The sequence below is a fragment of the Lactuca saligna genome, chromosome 7 (genome assembly GCF_052625555.1).
Source record: "Lactuca saligna cultivar CGN05327 chromosome 7, ASM5262555v1, whole genome shotgun sequence".
In the NCBI taxonomy this organism is placed as follows: domain Eukaryota; kingdom Viridiplantae; phylum Streptophyta; class Magnoliopsida; order Asterales; family Asteraceae; genus Lactuca; species Lactuca saligna.
Genome location: NC_136423.1, coordinates 52,487,165 through 52,505,415, shown reverse-complemented (window position 1 = coordinate 52,505,415; position 18,251 = coordinate 52,487,165). Strand labels below are relative to the sequence as shown.

At 33.5% G+C, this 18,251-nt stretch overlaps 1 protein-coding gene across 3 annotated transcripts; it reads left to right on the top strand.

The window, feature by feature from the left end:
- The first annotated feature begins 1,781 nt into the window (after window positions 1–1,781).
- On the top strand, window positions 1,782–17,911 carry LOC145006199 (disease resistance protein RPV1-like). Of its 3 annotated transcripts, none has more exons than XM_078965295.1 (9): window positions 1,785–2,339; window positions 8,705–9,815; window positions 10,397–10,465; window positions 10,707–10,931; window positions 11,042–12,380; window positions 13,623–13,720; window positions 14,687–14,818; window positions 17,194–17,281; window positions 17,367–17,911. In XM_078965295.1, exons 1-9 carry the CDS (start codon window positions 1,852–1,854, stop codon window positions 17,678–17,680), a joined length of 3,864 nt encoding a protein of 1,287 aa, XP_078821421.1. In that variant the 5' UTR covers window positions 1,785–1,851; the 3' UTR covers window positions 17,681–17,911. The 3 variants fall into 3 exon arrangements, with proteins under 3 accessions (XP_078821422.1, XP_078821421.1, XP_078821420.1); XM_078965294.1 differs by having other exon boundaries at window positions 10,707–10,943; XM_078965296.1 differs by lacking the exons at window positions 17,194–17,281; window positions 17,367–17,911 and having other exon boundaries at window positions 1,782–2,339; window positions 10,707–10,943; window positions 14,657–14,812.
- The last annotated feature ends 340 nt before the right edge of the window (window positions 17,912–18,251 follow it).

Below are 18,251 nucleotides of genomic sequence, written 5' to 3'. Positions count from 1 at the left end.
CAGTGTTTTGTGTAATGTTTTTCAGGTCTCTTTCAGTATCACGGGACGACACCGGCTTGATTGTACACACTAGAGAAAGAGTCATATTTTGGAGGATCCTGGTTTTCTATGCAAGTGAAAATGGAATCATGTTTTGTAAATCGACTATGAATGAGATTTTAAAAAAATGTTTCTAAGAATAAAATGATTATTTTAAATGAAAATTTTGTCTTGAAATTTACGGTGTTACAAGCTCTGATCTATGGGCGTTACATTAACCTTTTATCTATAAAAACCCAACAAACTAACATTTTATTTTCTTTAATTCTTATTAGAGGCAACCAGATCCATTATGTATACAGTTAGTTGGCAAATGACATGACATTATATTTAATGACATGGAATAAACAAATTAGAATTGCCCTTTATGTATTGATTTAGGGCTTGGAGAAGAGAAAAACGAACGACATCTGTGTTCGATCACTTGTAATGGCTACTTCTTCTTATTCCTCTTAGTCGTTGATGTCCTTCTCAATATCTATAAATAAGATATTTGATGATGCAAACCGTTGTGGATGTGGACGCCTTTATCGGATTTGGACGTCTAGAACGGAGGATTGTTCAGTGAAAAAAGTGAAAAAAATTCAAGGCTTGTTCGAAGAGATGGGTAAGTGTAACTGAAAGCCTGTCCATCTTCTATTTATTTGAACTACACTTACCCATCTGTTCGAACAAGCCCTGAACTATGTGAAGATTTATCATGTCCATCTTCTATCTATTTGGTTGATTATGTCAATTTTATGAGTTGATTTCTATGATTTGGATATAAATAGTTGTTTAATTTATCATGCTTTTTTTGTTTTTTTTTTAAATCAAAGATCCTTATGTGCTAGATTTTTTTTTTTTTTTTATCTTTATTGTTGAGTTTGCATACTTTAGATGACCATTACGATTGTGTTTGCTTGATTCATAATTGTTTAGATAACCATTATCTTAATAAGTTCTTGTTTTTGAAGGAACCAAACAAATATATATAGAAAATAAACATGACCTATTTGTTGGAACAAGCCTTGGACTTTTTCTCCGGATGATCCTGTGTTCTAGAAGTCCAACTCTCAAAGAGTGTCCACATCCACAGGGGTTTGCATTTTTCCTCTCCAAGATTTAAATTGATATAAAGGACGATTCTAATCTGTTTATTCAATGTCATTAAATATAATTCCATGTCATTTGCCAACTAATTGCATACCTAATGAATCTGGTTGCCTCTAATGAGAACTGAACAAAAGCGTAAGTTTGTTGGGTTTTTAGACAAAATGTTAAGTTCGTTAGGTTTTTTTCGAACAGACAAAACATGATTGAGTTTTTTCGAACGATTTCGAAACTTTGATGGTCTTACAAGTAATTTTCTCGATATTTAATCCCACGTAATAAGCCATGTCATTCGTTGACTTTTATTAGCTAGTTGACGGGACACCACTATATTAATATCCTCAAACCAGGCAATCAAATAGAAGGTTTTGATTATTAGGGTTATAGCTTATAGAGTTTTCAAGACAAAGCAAAAAATAAAACTTCTGTCCCTAATCCATACAAAGTAATAATGTACAAAGAAGAAAATTGTTAATTACTTCAATTATAAAGTTGTTTGTCTATGTGACAGAAAATATGGCATTTCATTGATTAGAAGTGTCACTACACAAGCTGACAAAAATGAAAAGTTTTGGTGTTTCATTGGCGTAAATGGTTTGTGGGGTATGATTTTGCATAATTAAAAATTTTCCATCGACTATAACCACACCCAATTGATTGTTTTTGGTATCATATACAGATACCAAGACCTCATATTCCATCCTCACACATTCAATTTCAATGGCTTCCAGTTCTTCCTCTAGTATTATGGCTTCTCCGGGTGCTAATGCTAGCAGCTATGATGTTTTTCTAAGCTTTAGAGGCGAAGATACTCGTCATAATTTTACAGATCATCTTTACGAAAGATTAAGGACAGCAGGAATCCTGACTTTTAGGGATGAAGAAGAAATTGAAAGAGGTGAAAAGGTGAAGCCGGAGATTGAGAACGCAATTAAAGGATCCAGGGCTTCAATAGTTGTACTGTCAGAGAACTATGCAACTTCCACTTGGTGCCTGGACGAGCTTTATTTGATTCTCCAACAAAGGAGGGAGGGCGATCATTTCGTTCTACCAGTCTTTTATAAGGTTGATCCTTCTGATGTCGGGAAACAACATAAAACTTTTGCAATCGAAGTCAAAGCCTCTTCAAGGTGGACAGATCAGAACGTGAACCTTTGGAAGGAAGCTCTTACGGAGGTTGCTGGTTTGGCCGGCGAGGTTTTGTCCAGGTATGCCTCTTTGTCCCTTAGCTTGTAATTTGTCATACTGCAATATGTTTTAATTGATGCTACTTTGATTCATAATTTGACGAGTATATGTGTTAACATCTAGCTAAGTATGTTCTCCACTTCAAAATCACGGCTCGGTGAATTTGTGTTGATATATGCATGTGAATTTGTGTTGATACATGCGTTAGTGAATTTATCCTATGAAATGCTAAAGAGATCTTTGTTTTAGAAGGAAGATTGGAAAAGTAGCTAAAAAAGTAATTGGATAAAAAAATGAATGAATTTGATGTGATACACGCTCCCCCAAACAGTGGAGACATGGCTGTCCATATCCAACTCGCCGCCTACCTCACGTCAATGGGATTATTGGGTTTGTTGTTATGTATATGTGATGGCTAACTTTTTTTTATTATTATAATAAATATCAAATAAGAAAAATAATTGAAAATATAGGTATTAGATATTATTGATATTTGTTTTATTTTTAATATTATCACAAAAAATTAAAATGTTTCCACTTATTTTTTAATACGAATTTATTTTCTAATTTGACAAAAAGTTTAGGGTTCCACAAATCTTGTCAAAACAGAGAAGAATACTTGTTCAAAATATATTTGCACTTGATTCAGGTGATTATTGATTCATTTTATTAATTTGTAATAGATTTTACTATTTAATTTTAAATACCTTCATTTTATGGGTGTTAATTTTGATTTTCTTTCCATAATTTTTTATATATATAAAAACCAAATGAATTAAATTTAAATATAGTTTGAATAAACCATTGAGTCAAGTAAAACCTATTTATAAATCTTTAAAAGGTTTAAAGTATTGGGTGTTGGCAATCGATTGTCACCTCCCATTTTAATATGTTATAATATGAAGTTGAGGAGTTCTTATAACATGATGTTAAGAGGAGAGAAAGAAAAAAAAAGAGAAATAAATGATTTGATTAAGTGTTGCCTCTCGTGCTCCTTACCACATTTCGTAACGTCACATCTCATAACTAGAGGATAGGGTCGTGTTTTAGCTGTTACTATAGCATCAAGGTGCCTCCACATAGGCAAAAACGTCCCTCCACGGGCTGGTACGGTATCGGGCCTCAAGGTTTTAAAATACGCTATCGGGCCTCAAGGTGTTTACCCCTAGCCTCACGAGGCGTAAGCCTTGAGGAGGAAGAAAATAATAATAATAATATATTATATTAATTATAAAAAAAAATACTAGAGTCCAATTTCAAACATAAAAGTCTTAATTAATGTCATCATGCCAAAAATAAAAAGACTAAAATTCATAATAGTCTTCAAATCATGCCAAATTAATAAAAATGAACGCATAGTAGTCTTCAAATCAATCCAAATCAACAAAAACGAAGGTCATCATCATCTTCCATGTGACCTTCGAGCTCATCATCTTCATCCACCAGGTTTAGTTCAACACCCTTCCTCCTTTTTGAACTAGAACTTGCATCTGTTCCAACTTCTGTTGCAACTTCTTCACTTGTTCCAACTTTTCCACCATTCTTATCATCTTCGTCACTTGGGTTGGCTAACCATTTATCATCAGAAGACACTTCCTCAACAAGTAAGGGGTCATCACCCTCTCCTAGCTTCTTCTTTAAGACAAACTTTCTCTTCAAGTTCTTGTTGTACATAATGCACACCAAGCTATTCATTTTACTCGTAGTCAACCGGTTCCTTCGCTTTATGTGTACTTGCTTAAATGTACGTCAATCCCTTTCGCAAGCTAAAGCAGAACAAGTTAGATCTAATATTTTTGTTGCAAAAATCATGAGTTCGGGCACATTTTCTCCAAATTTATCCCACCATTCAACTACATAAATAAACGAAAAGCCAAATTCAAATTAGTATATTATTTAATAATAATGGAAAAATGTATATATAATTATACTTCTAGTATATACCGTGAGGCCGTTTAAGGTATGATATCAACTCTGCATTATATCCAAACAACCCTCTCTTGTACTTAAAGTCATCATGTGAATCGACTTTTTCATTAGTCTCTTGATCCAAGAGTCTTTCCATGCACCTATATAAACCCATTTTTTATCTCGGGATGTTGGAAACATCAGGACTCCACCTATAGTGTGGATTCAAGAAATAAGTCGTTGCATGCAAGTCACGGTGCATTTGATTCTCCTATTTTTCATCAATAATGTCCAATATTTCCTTGTAAGAAGTCACATCCCCATCAAAAATTTTGGTAATCTTTTCTTTTCATTTATCCATAGCACAATAAATATAAGCCATTGCTGGGTCTTTTTCACCATCAACAAGTCTCAAAACATGAACCAAAGACTTTGTGGTTTTCATTGAATAAACCACACTAGCCCAAAAATAAACTTCGTCCATGACAATCTTCTTGACAACTATTCCATCTTGCTTCTTGGCCCAAGTACAATTCGACCACTCAGTTGAAACGAACATCTATTGTAATGGTTGTTCAACCCGTACATGCTTTCTAGTGTCAAAAATGTAGTGGCAAATCGGGTAGCAGCCGGCCAAAGAAGATCTTTCTTTGCAAACTTTCTTGTTAAGCTCAAAACCTACCGATGGATATGAATAAAATTGCTTACTTTTTCACCTTAAGTAAATCATTTTTGTTTTGTGGCAACCCCCAATTTTCTTTAACATCAAATCTATGTAATGAGCAACACACAGAGTCCAATATAAATGTTTTTGCTTCTCCATCAACAAGGTACCAATAGCTTTGTACGTGCTTGCATTATCTGTGATCGCTTGAATGACAATATCTTCACCAATTTCCTCAATAACACCATCAAGTAGCTTGAACAACTTCTCTGCATTTTTATGCAATTAGACGCATCAACAGTTTTCAAAAAGACAGTACCATATTGATTGTTCACAAGGAAGTTGATGAGGCTTCTGTTTCTAATATCGGACTAGCCATCTGATAATAAAGAAACTCCTATTTGCTTCAAGTAGCTTTTATATCATCTACAAATGCAATGGTTGTCTTGTCGACTTCTTTTAAAAAGTCCAAGTGCCCAACTCGTATATTGATGGAGGTTTTAAGTCATGACCATAATTACCAATTGAACGCACCATATTTACAAATGTTGGACTCGATGTAATATTAAATAGCATCCCATTCTCATAAAAGCACCGCCCAATACGCAAGGAAACTCTATTGCGGTGTTCTTTAGCCTTCGTTGGTGTCATCTTTTCAACCGCTAATGTCCCTTGGTCATCATTAAGTGGAATCTACACATAATGGTCTATTAGGCCTCTAACACCCTTGGTGCTAACACTAGGACAATAATTTTCACCTGAAGAAACATTATTAGTGCTATTGCTCATATGGTATGACCCACAACCCACATTTTCCTCAAAATTGCATTGATTAGCGAATTTATGATCTTGATATGCTTTTAGATATTGTTTCATTTCTTTATTTACTATGTCGGACATGTTTACACAAGGTACATCATCTTTCCCTGATCCAGAAAGATGTTCCTTCATTTGTTTTACCCTCCCTTTGATGACCTTGTTACAATAGTTACACTTGAGGTATTTGTAAACTTTTTTGCTACCTTCTTCCGGTACTTTTACCTTTTCACTATCTCCCTAGGCTGGATCTTTTCGTGCTCCTTTAGAAGTCATTCTAAGTCTAAATACTTAATAAATAGTCTGCAGTAAAGTGAGTACAAAAACATTACAGGGAGAATTGAGAAATTCCATGGACAAAGAGGTTGAATAACTGATAACACTATGTTAACTATATTGTGTTGACAACACTGTGTTGTATAACTGATAAGAACCTAACAACCACCATGGATATGAGCACTAACCCTTGCAACCAAGTTCAATCTTTGATTACCAAACTGATAAGAACCTAAGTCGAGTTGTGTAATTACCAAAATGAGAGTGTAATTACCAAATGGACAGAATCTAAAAACTCATGAAAACATACAATACGTGCATAGGATTTTTTTTCTAACCTTTGATTTGAAGCAGTCAAGCAACCTTTGAGAAGTCCAATAGCTTTGATTATAACCAAATTTTTTTCAGGAAACAACCATCTAGGTTAGTGATCCTTCTACTACCTCCCCTCCATCCCTCTTTGACTGTAGCATAACATATGTAAATCTTGTTGAATTAATTCTTACCATCAGGCATTGCATCCACAAAAATTTTAACTTTGGATCCAGGATTTGATCTTTTCATCTCCTCACCATATGATCATATTCAGGCATAATTTTCTGCAACTATGCCTTCAGCTAGAGTCAATGCATACTTCTTGGCTCGTCTTACACAGATTTATAGTCACATCAATGCCAAAAGAGTGGTTTTCACCTCCTCTCTAAGCAATCTGACACTCATTTTTTGCTTATTAAAAGATTTTTGAGTAAAGTGGGCACTTAATCGTTTATAAGTGACAACTGATCCGAATTTTAAATTATTTGCATAATTATGGTCACTAATAAGATACTTGATTTGGAATTGGAAAGACTTATTATCACTCATCCAAACGGCCAAACCCTAAATGTACATTTTCCATCACCACATTTTGCTAGCAACCGTCTACTATCATTTTTCACAAAACATAATTGATAACCATTCGCAACAGCATAGTCACAGAGCATGTTTTACAATTGTTTAGGACTCTCAAGCCTCCTAAGTAACATAGGTTCCTGCTCCTTCCAGTGTAGCTTTTCATTGAAAATATTTGGCGACTAAGGATAAGCATCTTCATTGTCAGCCATGCCTTCTTCCAAAGGCTTACCTACACCTGTAATCTCACCTATGTCGAAATCATGCCCTCTATCCTTTTTGAAAAAATGAGGGCTGTTATGGTCATCCTCATCATCATCGGTATTCTCATCGTCAACCTCATCCTCATCCCCATGCCCTGTCTCAACTTCCTTAATTGGTCTTGCACCATCAATCACTTCTTCCTCTCTATGTTATCAACAACCTCGTCTTTGTGTTCATCCAACCATTCCTGTATGTTACTATTACCAAAATGGTCTACATACATACGGAGTATAAAACCATATTCATAAGCAATTACTATAAAGTCGCCATAATCCAACTCATTGCTAATTAAGGTCAAACCTTTTGGAAAATTAATATTAGGTTGGCCGTAATAGAGCTTCTCACACTTCTCTCCAGTGAACCTTTTGATGAACGCATAGCACCCGTCCTTGTCCATGCCTGCGAAATCGATGTCCGAAAACCTCTGAGTAATCCACCGATGTAACGTATGAGATATTTGGAAAAGATTCGTTGAAAATGCACATCGACTTGGAAGAATACGGGATCCATGTTTGAGGTTTGAGGAGAAGAAAACAAGTAACGGTTTTCCGGAAGGGATGGACATGGTGAACAGTATAGGGCAAAAAGTCTCTTTTAAAAAAGCATAAATCTATGGGGTGGACAGTAAAGACGTAGTATGCATCAATTGTTATGTGACATTAAATAATGACATGATAATTGACAAAGGTCACAATCACAATCAGCACCCTATATGATATTAGTAAAAAAGGTGGCCAAAATATGACCGGCTAACCCCTTCAAAAATAAAATAAGGACGTAATTGACTCGACAAAATATTGTTTGTTCCCTCATAAAGCTACTAATAAAGTTAAGTGACTCAAATGGTCAACCTTAGAAAGTTCATAGGGAATATGTGCCATTTTCCAATATAAATATACAATATCATTAAAGAAGGGGGGGGGGGGGGGGGGGGGGGGGGAATTTAAATGTTATTAAGATGAGGAAGATAGAAAGTAATATTGCAATAGATAAATAAGTGGTGGATGTCTATTAACAAAAAAATAGATACACTCTAACGGTATAAGGTATTGAGTGGGTGAACAAATAGTAATAAGTCATGAATAAGCTCCCATTGGAGATGCTTTCGGTGAACTTTTTGTATAACTTTTATTTCAGGATAAAATTGTCCCCAACGATGTTATGATAATTTCAACATCTTTTTTTCACAGGGAAACAATTATATTGTCCCGACAATCACAACTGTCGGCCCCCATGGTTTTAACCCTTAGGAATAGACCATAAAGGGCTTCGATGTACATAATTCCAACAAATCTATCAATATTTGTTTTATTTTGATTGAAATTTGTAGTTAAGATGCACTTGTAATTAAATTTAAGAGACCTTCTGTACCCTTTTAAACACTTAGATCAGTTTTTACATTGAATTTTGTATCTTTCTTGGAAAACGTTGATGGTAATCAAATTTAAACATATATTTGTATGTACATGATATTTGGAAATTATTTATCATTCAATATTTTCATTCAGCTATATTAAAGAAATCTTTAAATGTCATCCCATGAACTAGTCTATTTTTCATGTGTAGTTTCACGCCTGAAGCAGAGTGTCAGAAGAAAATTATTGAAACCATTTATGAGAAACTGGATTGTAAAAAATTTCATCTTCCAAACAATCTACCAGGGATGGCCTCTCGATACGAGGATATCAGTTCCATTATAAATGAACCCAATGTTAACTTTATAGCAATTTGTGGCATGGGTGGAAGTGGCAAGACAACATTGGCAAAGTATATTTACAATAGAAATTTGAAATCTTCTGAAAACATTTGTTTTCTTGAAGAGATTGGTGGCAGATGTAAAGGACATGATGATTTGCTTCAGCTGCAGGAACAACTTCTGAGTGAAATTTTAGGGGGGAAGAATAGAAAAATACCCAGTGTTTCTCCAGTCACATGTAAGATTGAGGAGGCCTTACAAACAAAAAAAGCTTTTATTATTCTTGATGACATTTCTGAATATGCTCAGCTTGAAGCTTTACTTGGAACTGGGAAGATTAATGCCCAAAGTAAGATTATAATAACATCAAGGGTTCAAATTTCAGACCAATGGTTTGAGTCCAGATCCTGGAGGTGTCGAAAATATGAAATGAAATTATTGAATGATGATGAATCACTTGATCTTTTATGTGGTCATACCTTCATATCCAAATTTCCTACAGAAGGTTTCAAGAAGCTCTCAGTACAGGCAGTACACCATTGTGAAGGAAATCCACTGGCTCTTGAAGTGTTGGGTCGCTTGCTAGCAGAGGAGAACAGCCTCCAATATTGGAAAAGTACATTAAGGTCATTTGAAACAGAGATTGCTTTTGGAATTCAATGCATACTCCTTAGGAGCTACGAGTTGTTGCCACATCACTTTAACAGACAGTTGTTTTTGCATATTGCTTGTTTCTTTGTTGGAAAAGACAAGGATTATGTGGAAAAGATATTGGAGGATGATTGTTCTGCAATCTCTGGGATCAAAATCCTTTCGAACAGATGCCTTCTTTCTGTTTCAACAAAGAATAAACTGATGATGCATAACTTGCTTCAGGAGATGGGAAAAGATATAGTTCGTCAAGAAGCAATAAAATTCCCTGCAAAACGTAGTAGAGTCTGGCTTAGTAGCGATTCTTATAAGATAATGAGCAAAGGAGAGGTAAAATGCTTCTTATATATATGTTCTAGAATACTTTTGTTTTCACAGTTTCCTATTTGATTTGAATTGTAAAGTTAATCTTTTTTTTTTTTTTAATTTTTTTTTATTTTTTACTAGTTGTGAGACCCGTATATTATACGGGTTGATTAAAACAAAATGTTAAGTACGAACAATTAAATAGAAATTTTATTTGAATTTGAAATTGAAATAAATGAAAATTATGAGAAAAAAAACATGCAAAAAATAAATAAATTAAAATTATGTGTTTAGTTATAACAAAATGTTAAACATAAAAGTTTAAACTGTAAATTTATTTGAAATTGAATTTGAAATTTAAAATTTAAAATTTGAAATTTGAAATTTGAAATTAATAGTCATTATGGTAGGTTTAATTTATGGAAATTAAATTAATGATATATTGAAAATAAAAATTAAAGTAATGACAAGTGGAAAATAAATATATCTCAAATTATAACAAAATGACATGTGGCTAATTTTATGAGAGAAGGACATGTGGCAAAGTGATTTTAATTTATTAGGGTAGATATATTTATTTATTTATTTATTTTTCATTTATATAGGGTTCGGAAACAGTGGAAGGTCTGACACTTGACATGGAAATGTTAAGGAAAGAGGAATTTCCAATCAAGGTAATATTAAACAAGCTAAATGTTTTTTTTTTTTTTTTTTTTTTTTGGGATTAGATCTAATTAATTTGTTAGATTACTTATCTATATTGCATTCTGTTTTGCTTTGTGTGCACACACCCCGGTTATTACACAACCATCAATACATGGAACTTCTGATTGGTACTCAACACATAGAATCTTTGGTTAATTTATTTCTGGATATGATGTAAGCTTACTATCTCTCTTTATACAAAACTTGCAGTCATTAAAACTCAAGACAGATGCACTTAACAAGATGGATAAATTAAAATTGCTCCACTTTAATCTTGTGTATCTTGACGGGTCCTACGAGAATGTTTCAGAAGATTTAAGATGGCTCTGCTGGTTTGGCTTCCATCTAAAAACTATACCATCTGACTTATCCATGGGAAAGTTGGTGGCTTTAGATTTGAGTTACAGCAAATTGGAAGTATTTGAACCGCCCATGGTAGGGAATGTGGTATACTTTTTTGTGGCTTATCCTATCTAGCTTCTTAGTTGTTAATGGTCTTTATGCATACAAGGAGTGATACACAAATCTTGTTACTTTTGCAACAGGTTCTTCAATCACTGAAGATTCTAAATCTTAAAGACTCATACAACCTAGTCGAAATCCGCAACATGTCCAGGATCCCTCATCTTGAGACTTTGATTCTTTGGAACTGTCACAGTCTTGTTCGTGTTTGTGATTCCATTGGACAACTGGCTAGTCTTGCACTACTGAACATGACAGGCTGTAAAAAGGTTTGTAAGAGACAGAAAAGAAATGCATTAGTGAGGCTAGTAGCTTCTAGTTTTAGTGGAGGAGTTGCAGAACAGCCTACCTTTTCCTTCCCACAATCATTAAAACAGTTATTCCTCAAGGACTGCCATCTCGAGTGTACTGATTTTTTTCCTTTAAATTTCCGTTTTCAAACATCATTGAAATACTTGAATTTAGGCAATAGTCTATTTGAGCTTCTGCCTTGTTATGAACATCTTAAAAGTCTCCGGGTTCTTGACTTGAGTTTGTGCTTAAGACTCAAATGGATTCTATGTCTCCCAAGCACACTTACAGAATTGTATGTATACTACTGTAAGTCATTAGAGAAAATAAGTTTCCAATCGCATCGATTCACATTGCAAGAGTTTGGCTATGAAGGATGTATTAGTCTGTCTCAAATCGAAGGCTTTATCAAATTGGTTCCTATAGCCAAACTTGAAGAAAATGATTTGGGACACATGAACTGGCTAAAAGAATATCAAAATCGTGAGATCTGTCTTGTTGGTGATGACGAGCTCACCAAAGGCAGAAGTCCCTGTGTCCAGATTTTATATGAATTTGGTATAATGAGCACATCTCTGCCAGACATAAAGGATCCAAACATGAAGCCTGATTATGTATCAAAAGAATCGAGTTTGTCCTTTGAGGTGCCTTCGTGTCCAATGATTAGGAAGCTCAAAGGACTTGATGTAACTTTCAGATATACAATATCAGGTGACGATTATATGGCATGGTTCTGTAAAATCAGTACAACCAATGGTGTTGATTTGATGTACAACCCCAAAGTCTTTGGAAAACCTAAATTCGGTAATGTTGGAATATGGTTAAGCTATTGGCCAATTGGAAACACATTGGACATTGGAGATATAGTTAATGTTTCTATTGTTGTGATGAGTGGATTAGAGGTACAGGAATGTGGTGTGAGCCTTGTTTATGTTGATGAAAATGTAACCAAGGAAACCTTGAAAAATAACATGGACTGGGAAGAAATTCTTGGAGGAGATTTGTCTGGATTTCAACTCAGCACAGGAGCATACTATCTTTGTCGTCGTGATTTCTATGAGTTGATGAACGTTGGTAAACTGACTCTTGATTGGTTTAGAATTTTAGTTGGTGATACCATTGACGATACTGGTATGTCCCTTTTATCAAGCTAATTTTGGGCAATTTTAGTTAGATTTACGAATAGCACAAAAGACACTAAGTTTACACCAAAATTTTAATTTGACACTGTGTTTTTTTTTGTCTCAAATTTGACACTGTGTTTTTCAATTTCTTATAATTCTGACCACTTGACCGGTCAACCCGGTTACCTACTGACGTGGCATGCATGATGACATGTCAGTTTTGATGACGAGACATGCTGACATGTCAAAGTTGAATTTTTTCCTACAAAAGACAATAAGTTTTCACTTTTATTCAATTTTGACACTAAGTTTAATTTTTTCTTTCTATTTTGACACTGTTTTTTTATTCCAAATCCAACATCATTTTTTTCAATTTTGCTTACTTGACTATTTTCCATTTGAAACCGTATAAATATTTTTTTAATAAATTTCAAACCGTATAAATACATTTTTTCATTTAAAAACCATATTTTTGTATAAATACAAGGGCTTTTTTTTTTTTTTTTTTTTTTTTTTTTTTTTTTTTTTTTTTTTTTTTTTAATTCAAACCATAATTTTACGTACAAGTATGTATTAGTTATATCTTAAGAACCCAACTAATCATAACCTTCGAATAAGATATAAAAATTTTACGATTTGCAAACCTAACCTCTGCGCCCTCCAAACTCATTTTAAAGTTGTATATTTAATATAAAATATGGTTTTTAAATAACTAATACATACTAATACATTAAATTATGGTTTGAATGTAAAAAAAAACCTTGTGTTTATACAAAAATATGGTTTTTAAATGAAAAAAAAATGTATTTATATTGTTTAAAATGTATTAAAAAAATATTTATACGGTTTCAAATGGAAAATGGTTAACATTGAACAAAATTAGAAAAAATAATGCTCGATTTTGAAAAAAAAAACAGAGTGTCAAAATTGAAACAAAAAAATTAATCAGTGTTAAAATCGAAAAAAAGTGAAAAATTAGTGTCTTTTGTGGGAAAAAAAAATTCAATTTTGACACGTTAACATGCCACGTCATCAAAACTGATACGTCATCATGCCACATCAACAGATAATCGGGTTGACCGTCAAGTGATCAGAATTGTAAAAAATTGAAAAAATACCGTGTCAAATTTGAGAAAAAAACACAGTGTCAAATTAGAATTATAGTGTAAACTTAATGTCTTTTGTGCTATTTACCCTAGATCTATATGTTGCAAATATAGAAAATTCATCTCATGGCACATTTTTACAGAGGTACGGGGATGGAGAAAGACAGGTAGACCTAAGCAGTTGAATCCATCATTTACCGAGTTGAAAAATTTTCAATGCATCATCCATGGTCCTCAATTGGTAAATTTTCTTTTATATATATATATATATATATATATATATATATATATATATATATATATATATATATATATATATATATATATATATATATAATCAAGATTAAAATAAGAAGGAAATTTTTGGTAGGAAGGTAAGAAGTTTTTTTTCTACATATTTTTTTCGCGAACAAACAAAATAAATCATTAGATGACTCATGTGTAAGATGATTTACAAGAAAAAATTCTCAAAAAAACTTCTCGATGATTCATTTATACAATGATTTTGTTGTTATTCACTAAAATTGTCACAAAAACGAATTTTTTCTTAATTTACTTAAAAATGAATCATAAAGATGTTTTTTTGGGAATTTTTTCTTATGAATCATCTTACAAATGAATCATCTAGTGATTCATTTCTTTTATTCGTTAAAAAAATATGTAGAAAAAAAACTTCTTACATTCCTACCAAAAAAAATTTCTTACCGGATATATATATATATATATATATATATATATATATATATATATATATATATATATATATATATATATATATATGCGCGTACAATTGGCGTGCTTCTCAAATAACCGTTTCACTTACATTATTCATATGATACTTGTAAGTTTGCTAGTCAGGTTAATTTTCTATTTTCTTTTTCAGATATTTCATGAGTTCATGTAAGTGAATAGTTCTATCAAACCATTATAATTTGGTGTAACCTTTTGGTACTTGATGCTAATATGGTTATAATTAGTGTGAATTGTTCTTCAAGTGTTTGATGGATTTTTAGTAGATGTGAAAACTTTAGTGTGGACTGGTATGTTTGAATGTCATGTCCTTTTTCGACTTTCCCCCGATGTAATCTTCGTTGGCTAGGTTCTGGCTAGTCTTTTAATATATCGTCATTTGTTCTAAAAAACATCATTACTGCAATAACCGGGTTTTGCTAATTAGGTTTTGGTGTTCATGAAATGAAAAAAATAGGAGGAAGTTTACAAGATCGCAAAGATGCCGAAATCATCTTTTGTAGATAAAACTTTGGAGTTCACATCAAGCATGTTTGGGAAGACAATGAAATCTTCCACATCATCCAAATCTAGCGATACAACAATAGAGGTAACTGAATATTTTGTATACCGGACAAAAGAAAATTAAGAGTTTAACTTTTCCTTGTGTTCCCATCAACGCACAAATTTACATCAAGTTTATTACAATACAATTGAATAACTCACAGCTATAAGAAATAAATTTGAAGCAAAGGTGATTCAGCATAATCCTTAGCAGATAAAAATGAGGAGCTTATTCTTTTCTAACATATATGGAATTTTCCTTCAAATCACAAACACAGCCTAGGAAGCTTCAACTCTTTTATTCTTATTCCGAAATAATCATGGAACTTCACTTTGAATCTAGCTTTCGTTTTATACTTCTGAATTGTCTACACAAGACATTAATGGAGTTTGACCTACTATACATTTTCCTTTTCCTAGTTATTCCATCCAATTCCTTAAATGTTGTGGTCAACAGCTTTATGAGCTATTATCATTTAAACAAATTTAATATCCTTTTAAAATGATCGATCCTCATTAGGGGCGGACCTAGGGGTGGTCCACGGTGGCACCGGCAACCCCTAACTTTTCCGGCCGCAGCAGAAATTTTTTCGAAGATTTTCGAAAATTTTATTTTTTCTACTACCGTGCAACCCCTAACTCTCCCGTGCAACCCCTACTGTAAAATCCTGCGTCCACCCCTGATCCTCATACAGAACGAAGGAAAGGAAAAAGGAAAGCAATCAATAATATTTTTTTACAAAAAGTCTGCATTGAAAACCGATAAATGTTTACTTTTCAATAGATTTGCTTCTCAAACTACAAGTACTTTTCGAAAAGAAAGACCTACCGGATCGATAAGTTTTTTCCTCATGTTTACTTCTCCACTCATTTTGCTTACATGGTATGCCGGATACATTTGGTATTTTACAGAAAACGTCAGAACATCAGCTACCACTTCACAACATGTTTCCCCTTTTACCTTCAATGTTCTCAATGCCGTATCTTGAAAACATACTTTTGCTATCGTTGCTCTTCAGATTTAATTAATGAATGTAGAGTTTATGGACATGTCTAAAGTATCTGTTCCTATTAAGATTCAGGTGTCTATTTCACTATCAAATCGGGATGAACAGAATCCGCTGCATACACATTATGCTAGTCCCAATATAAAGCTAATCCGACATTAAGCTTATTAGATAACATGGAGCATAACATTCCCTATACTGGAAATTAACTTTCTTTCCTCAACTCATGGAGTAGGTGGACCAAAGTTATAGCATGAAAATATTCTTAACTAGTGAAGGCATGGTCCTCCTTTCTCCTTGAAATTCAAAATAGTTCACAAAAGACATCTGATGAGGCTTATTAAACTTCTCCTTTTTTCGTATTCTATCCAACAGCTGGTAACGATTTACCCATCACTTTCAGCTATGAAAATAATGCTAACATATGGTTTTTAGACAAACAATTTTGTACGTGTCCTCCATGCCATTGTTTGATAGAAAACAGAATACCAGATGTCGCTAGCAAACAAGCAAAAATGGTTTCTAGATACACAAGGTGCAGCCTCATTATCACTCTGCGTTGAACTCTCTCTCTCTCTCTCTCTCTCTCTCTCTCTGTATATATATATATATATATATATATATATATATATATATATATATATATATATATATATATATATATATATATATGTATATGGATTCTGATCTGGACAAGGAAACTATAACCCGGATTCAAGATATAAAATTTCTACCAAAAAACGGAGTAAGAGGCAAAAATTGTCTAGTGGATCTTCAACTGTTGGTACATGCAACATGGATGATATCCCAATACCTCAATATTTGAGTTTCTCCCTGGTTAAGCAGACTTGTTGGAGTTAACATTAGCATAATAAAACTTGTAGGAATTTATGCAGTATGTGTGTGCACAGGAACACAAATCTTTATTCAGGAACTCCATAAGTTTACATTGATGCATACACGTATATGAACAGCCATCTAACCATTGCAAATCTTCACCAACCATTGCAACTGCATAAATAACCAACTATTAACTACCCTAATAACTAACCTATGATTTCCAGATTAACTAACCAATTAACTACCATTAACTTTCATAAAATAACCATATGTCTAGATTAACTTTCAACAAGACTGTCAAACGTCCTTTTTTCATCAAAAAAGGCGGAGAACATATTCTGTTGCAATACTATAATAACCAAGGAACAAAAATGGACCTCCAATCCCAAAATGGATGCCACCTACAAAGCTAAAACTGGGTTAGAAGTGAAATGCCCTACATAATATCTAAGTCTTTAGTTACCTGGTACTTATGTGCAATGAGTATTTTTTTCACATAGTGGTAAGGGTACAGAGACTAACTCACTAACACGGAGATTTATGTTAATTTTTATTGCTTTGTTTTCATTTGCAGAAAAGGTCTCTGAAAGTGGTTCTGAAAGTGGATTTTCCAAATGATAAGGAAAAAATAAAGGCTTTCAAGAAACTTTCCAGACTTTCAGGTTGATATCCTGTTTGTTATGTTTTCAGTCTATTTGCATTTGACTACCAGAAGTTTGACTAAACTTTGTTTTGAAATATTTGTAGGGATCGATTCCATATCTGCTGACATGAAAGACAAGAAATTAACGGTAACCGGGGACATTGATCCAGTTCAGATTGTCGCAATCCTTAGAAAATCTTGGCACACAGAATTAGTGGCTGTTGGACCAGCCAAAGAAGAGAAGAGGGATGGAAAGAAAGAAGAGAAGAGGGACGGAAAGAAAGAAGATAAGGATGATGATCAGAAGAAGAAAGAAGAAGCTCTTTTGGAAGCTTACAAGAGCTACAATCCTTACATGCCACATTATTACTCTACTCACAGCGTAGAAGAGAATCCAAATGCCTGTGCTATTTGCTGAGTTCTTGAAAGATACTGGAAGCATACAAGAAAAGATGCATTAAGTACATGTATATTGGGGTACTTTTTATTACAGGGTGTTATTTTGTATCATAATTGACCATTTTATGGTCTGATTCTGTTTCCTTTTCTTTAGACCTGGTTGTTATAGTTTCCTTGTTTTCAATACCTAATCTGTATTTGTATTGACGGTTCCTTACTATTTAAATGAAGTCTTTTACCAATTTTTTCATTGTATCAGAGCAGATACTTTTCTAATATTCAAAACCCTAAAATCACCGTTTCACCATGACCAGTGGTGAGCAGAGTAAACAGAAGAATGAGGGAGAGTCCATAGACTCAAACTCACCATTCTACATACACGCTTCCGATTATCCTAAACAGATGCAAGTAAACGAGGTGCTGACCGATTCCAACTACAATGATTGGGCACAAGAGATGACAAATTTCTTGTTGCCAAGAACAAGATTGGCTTTATCGATGGCTCAATAAAGAAACCATAAAAAAAATGAATCTACTTACATGGCCTGGATGCGTTGCGATGCAATGATAAAGGGTTGGCTCACCACAGC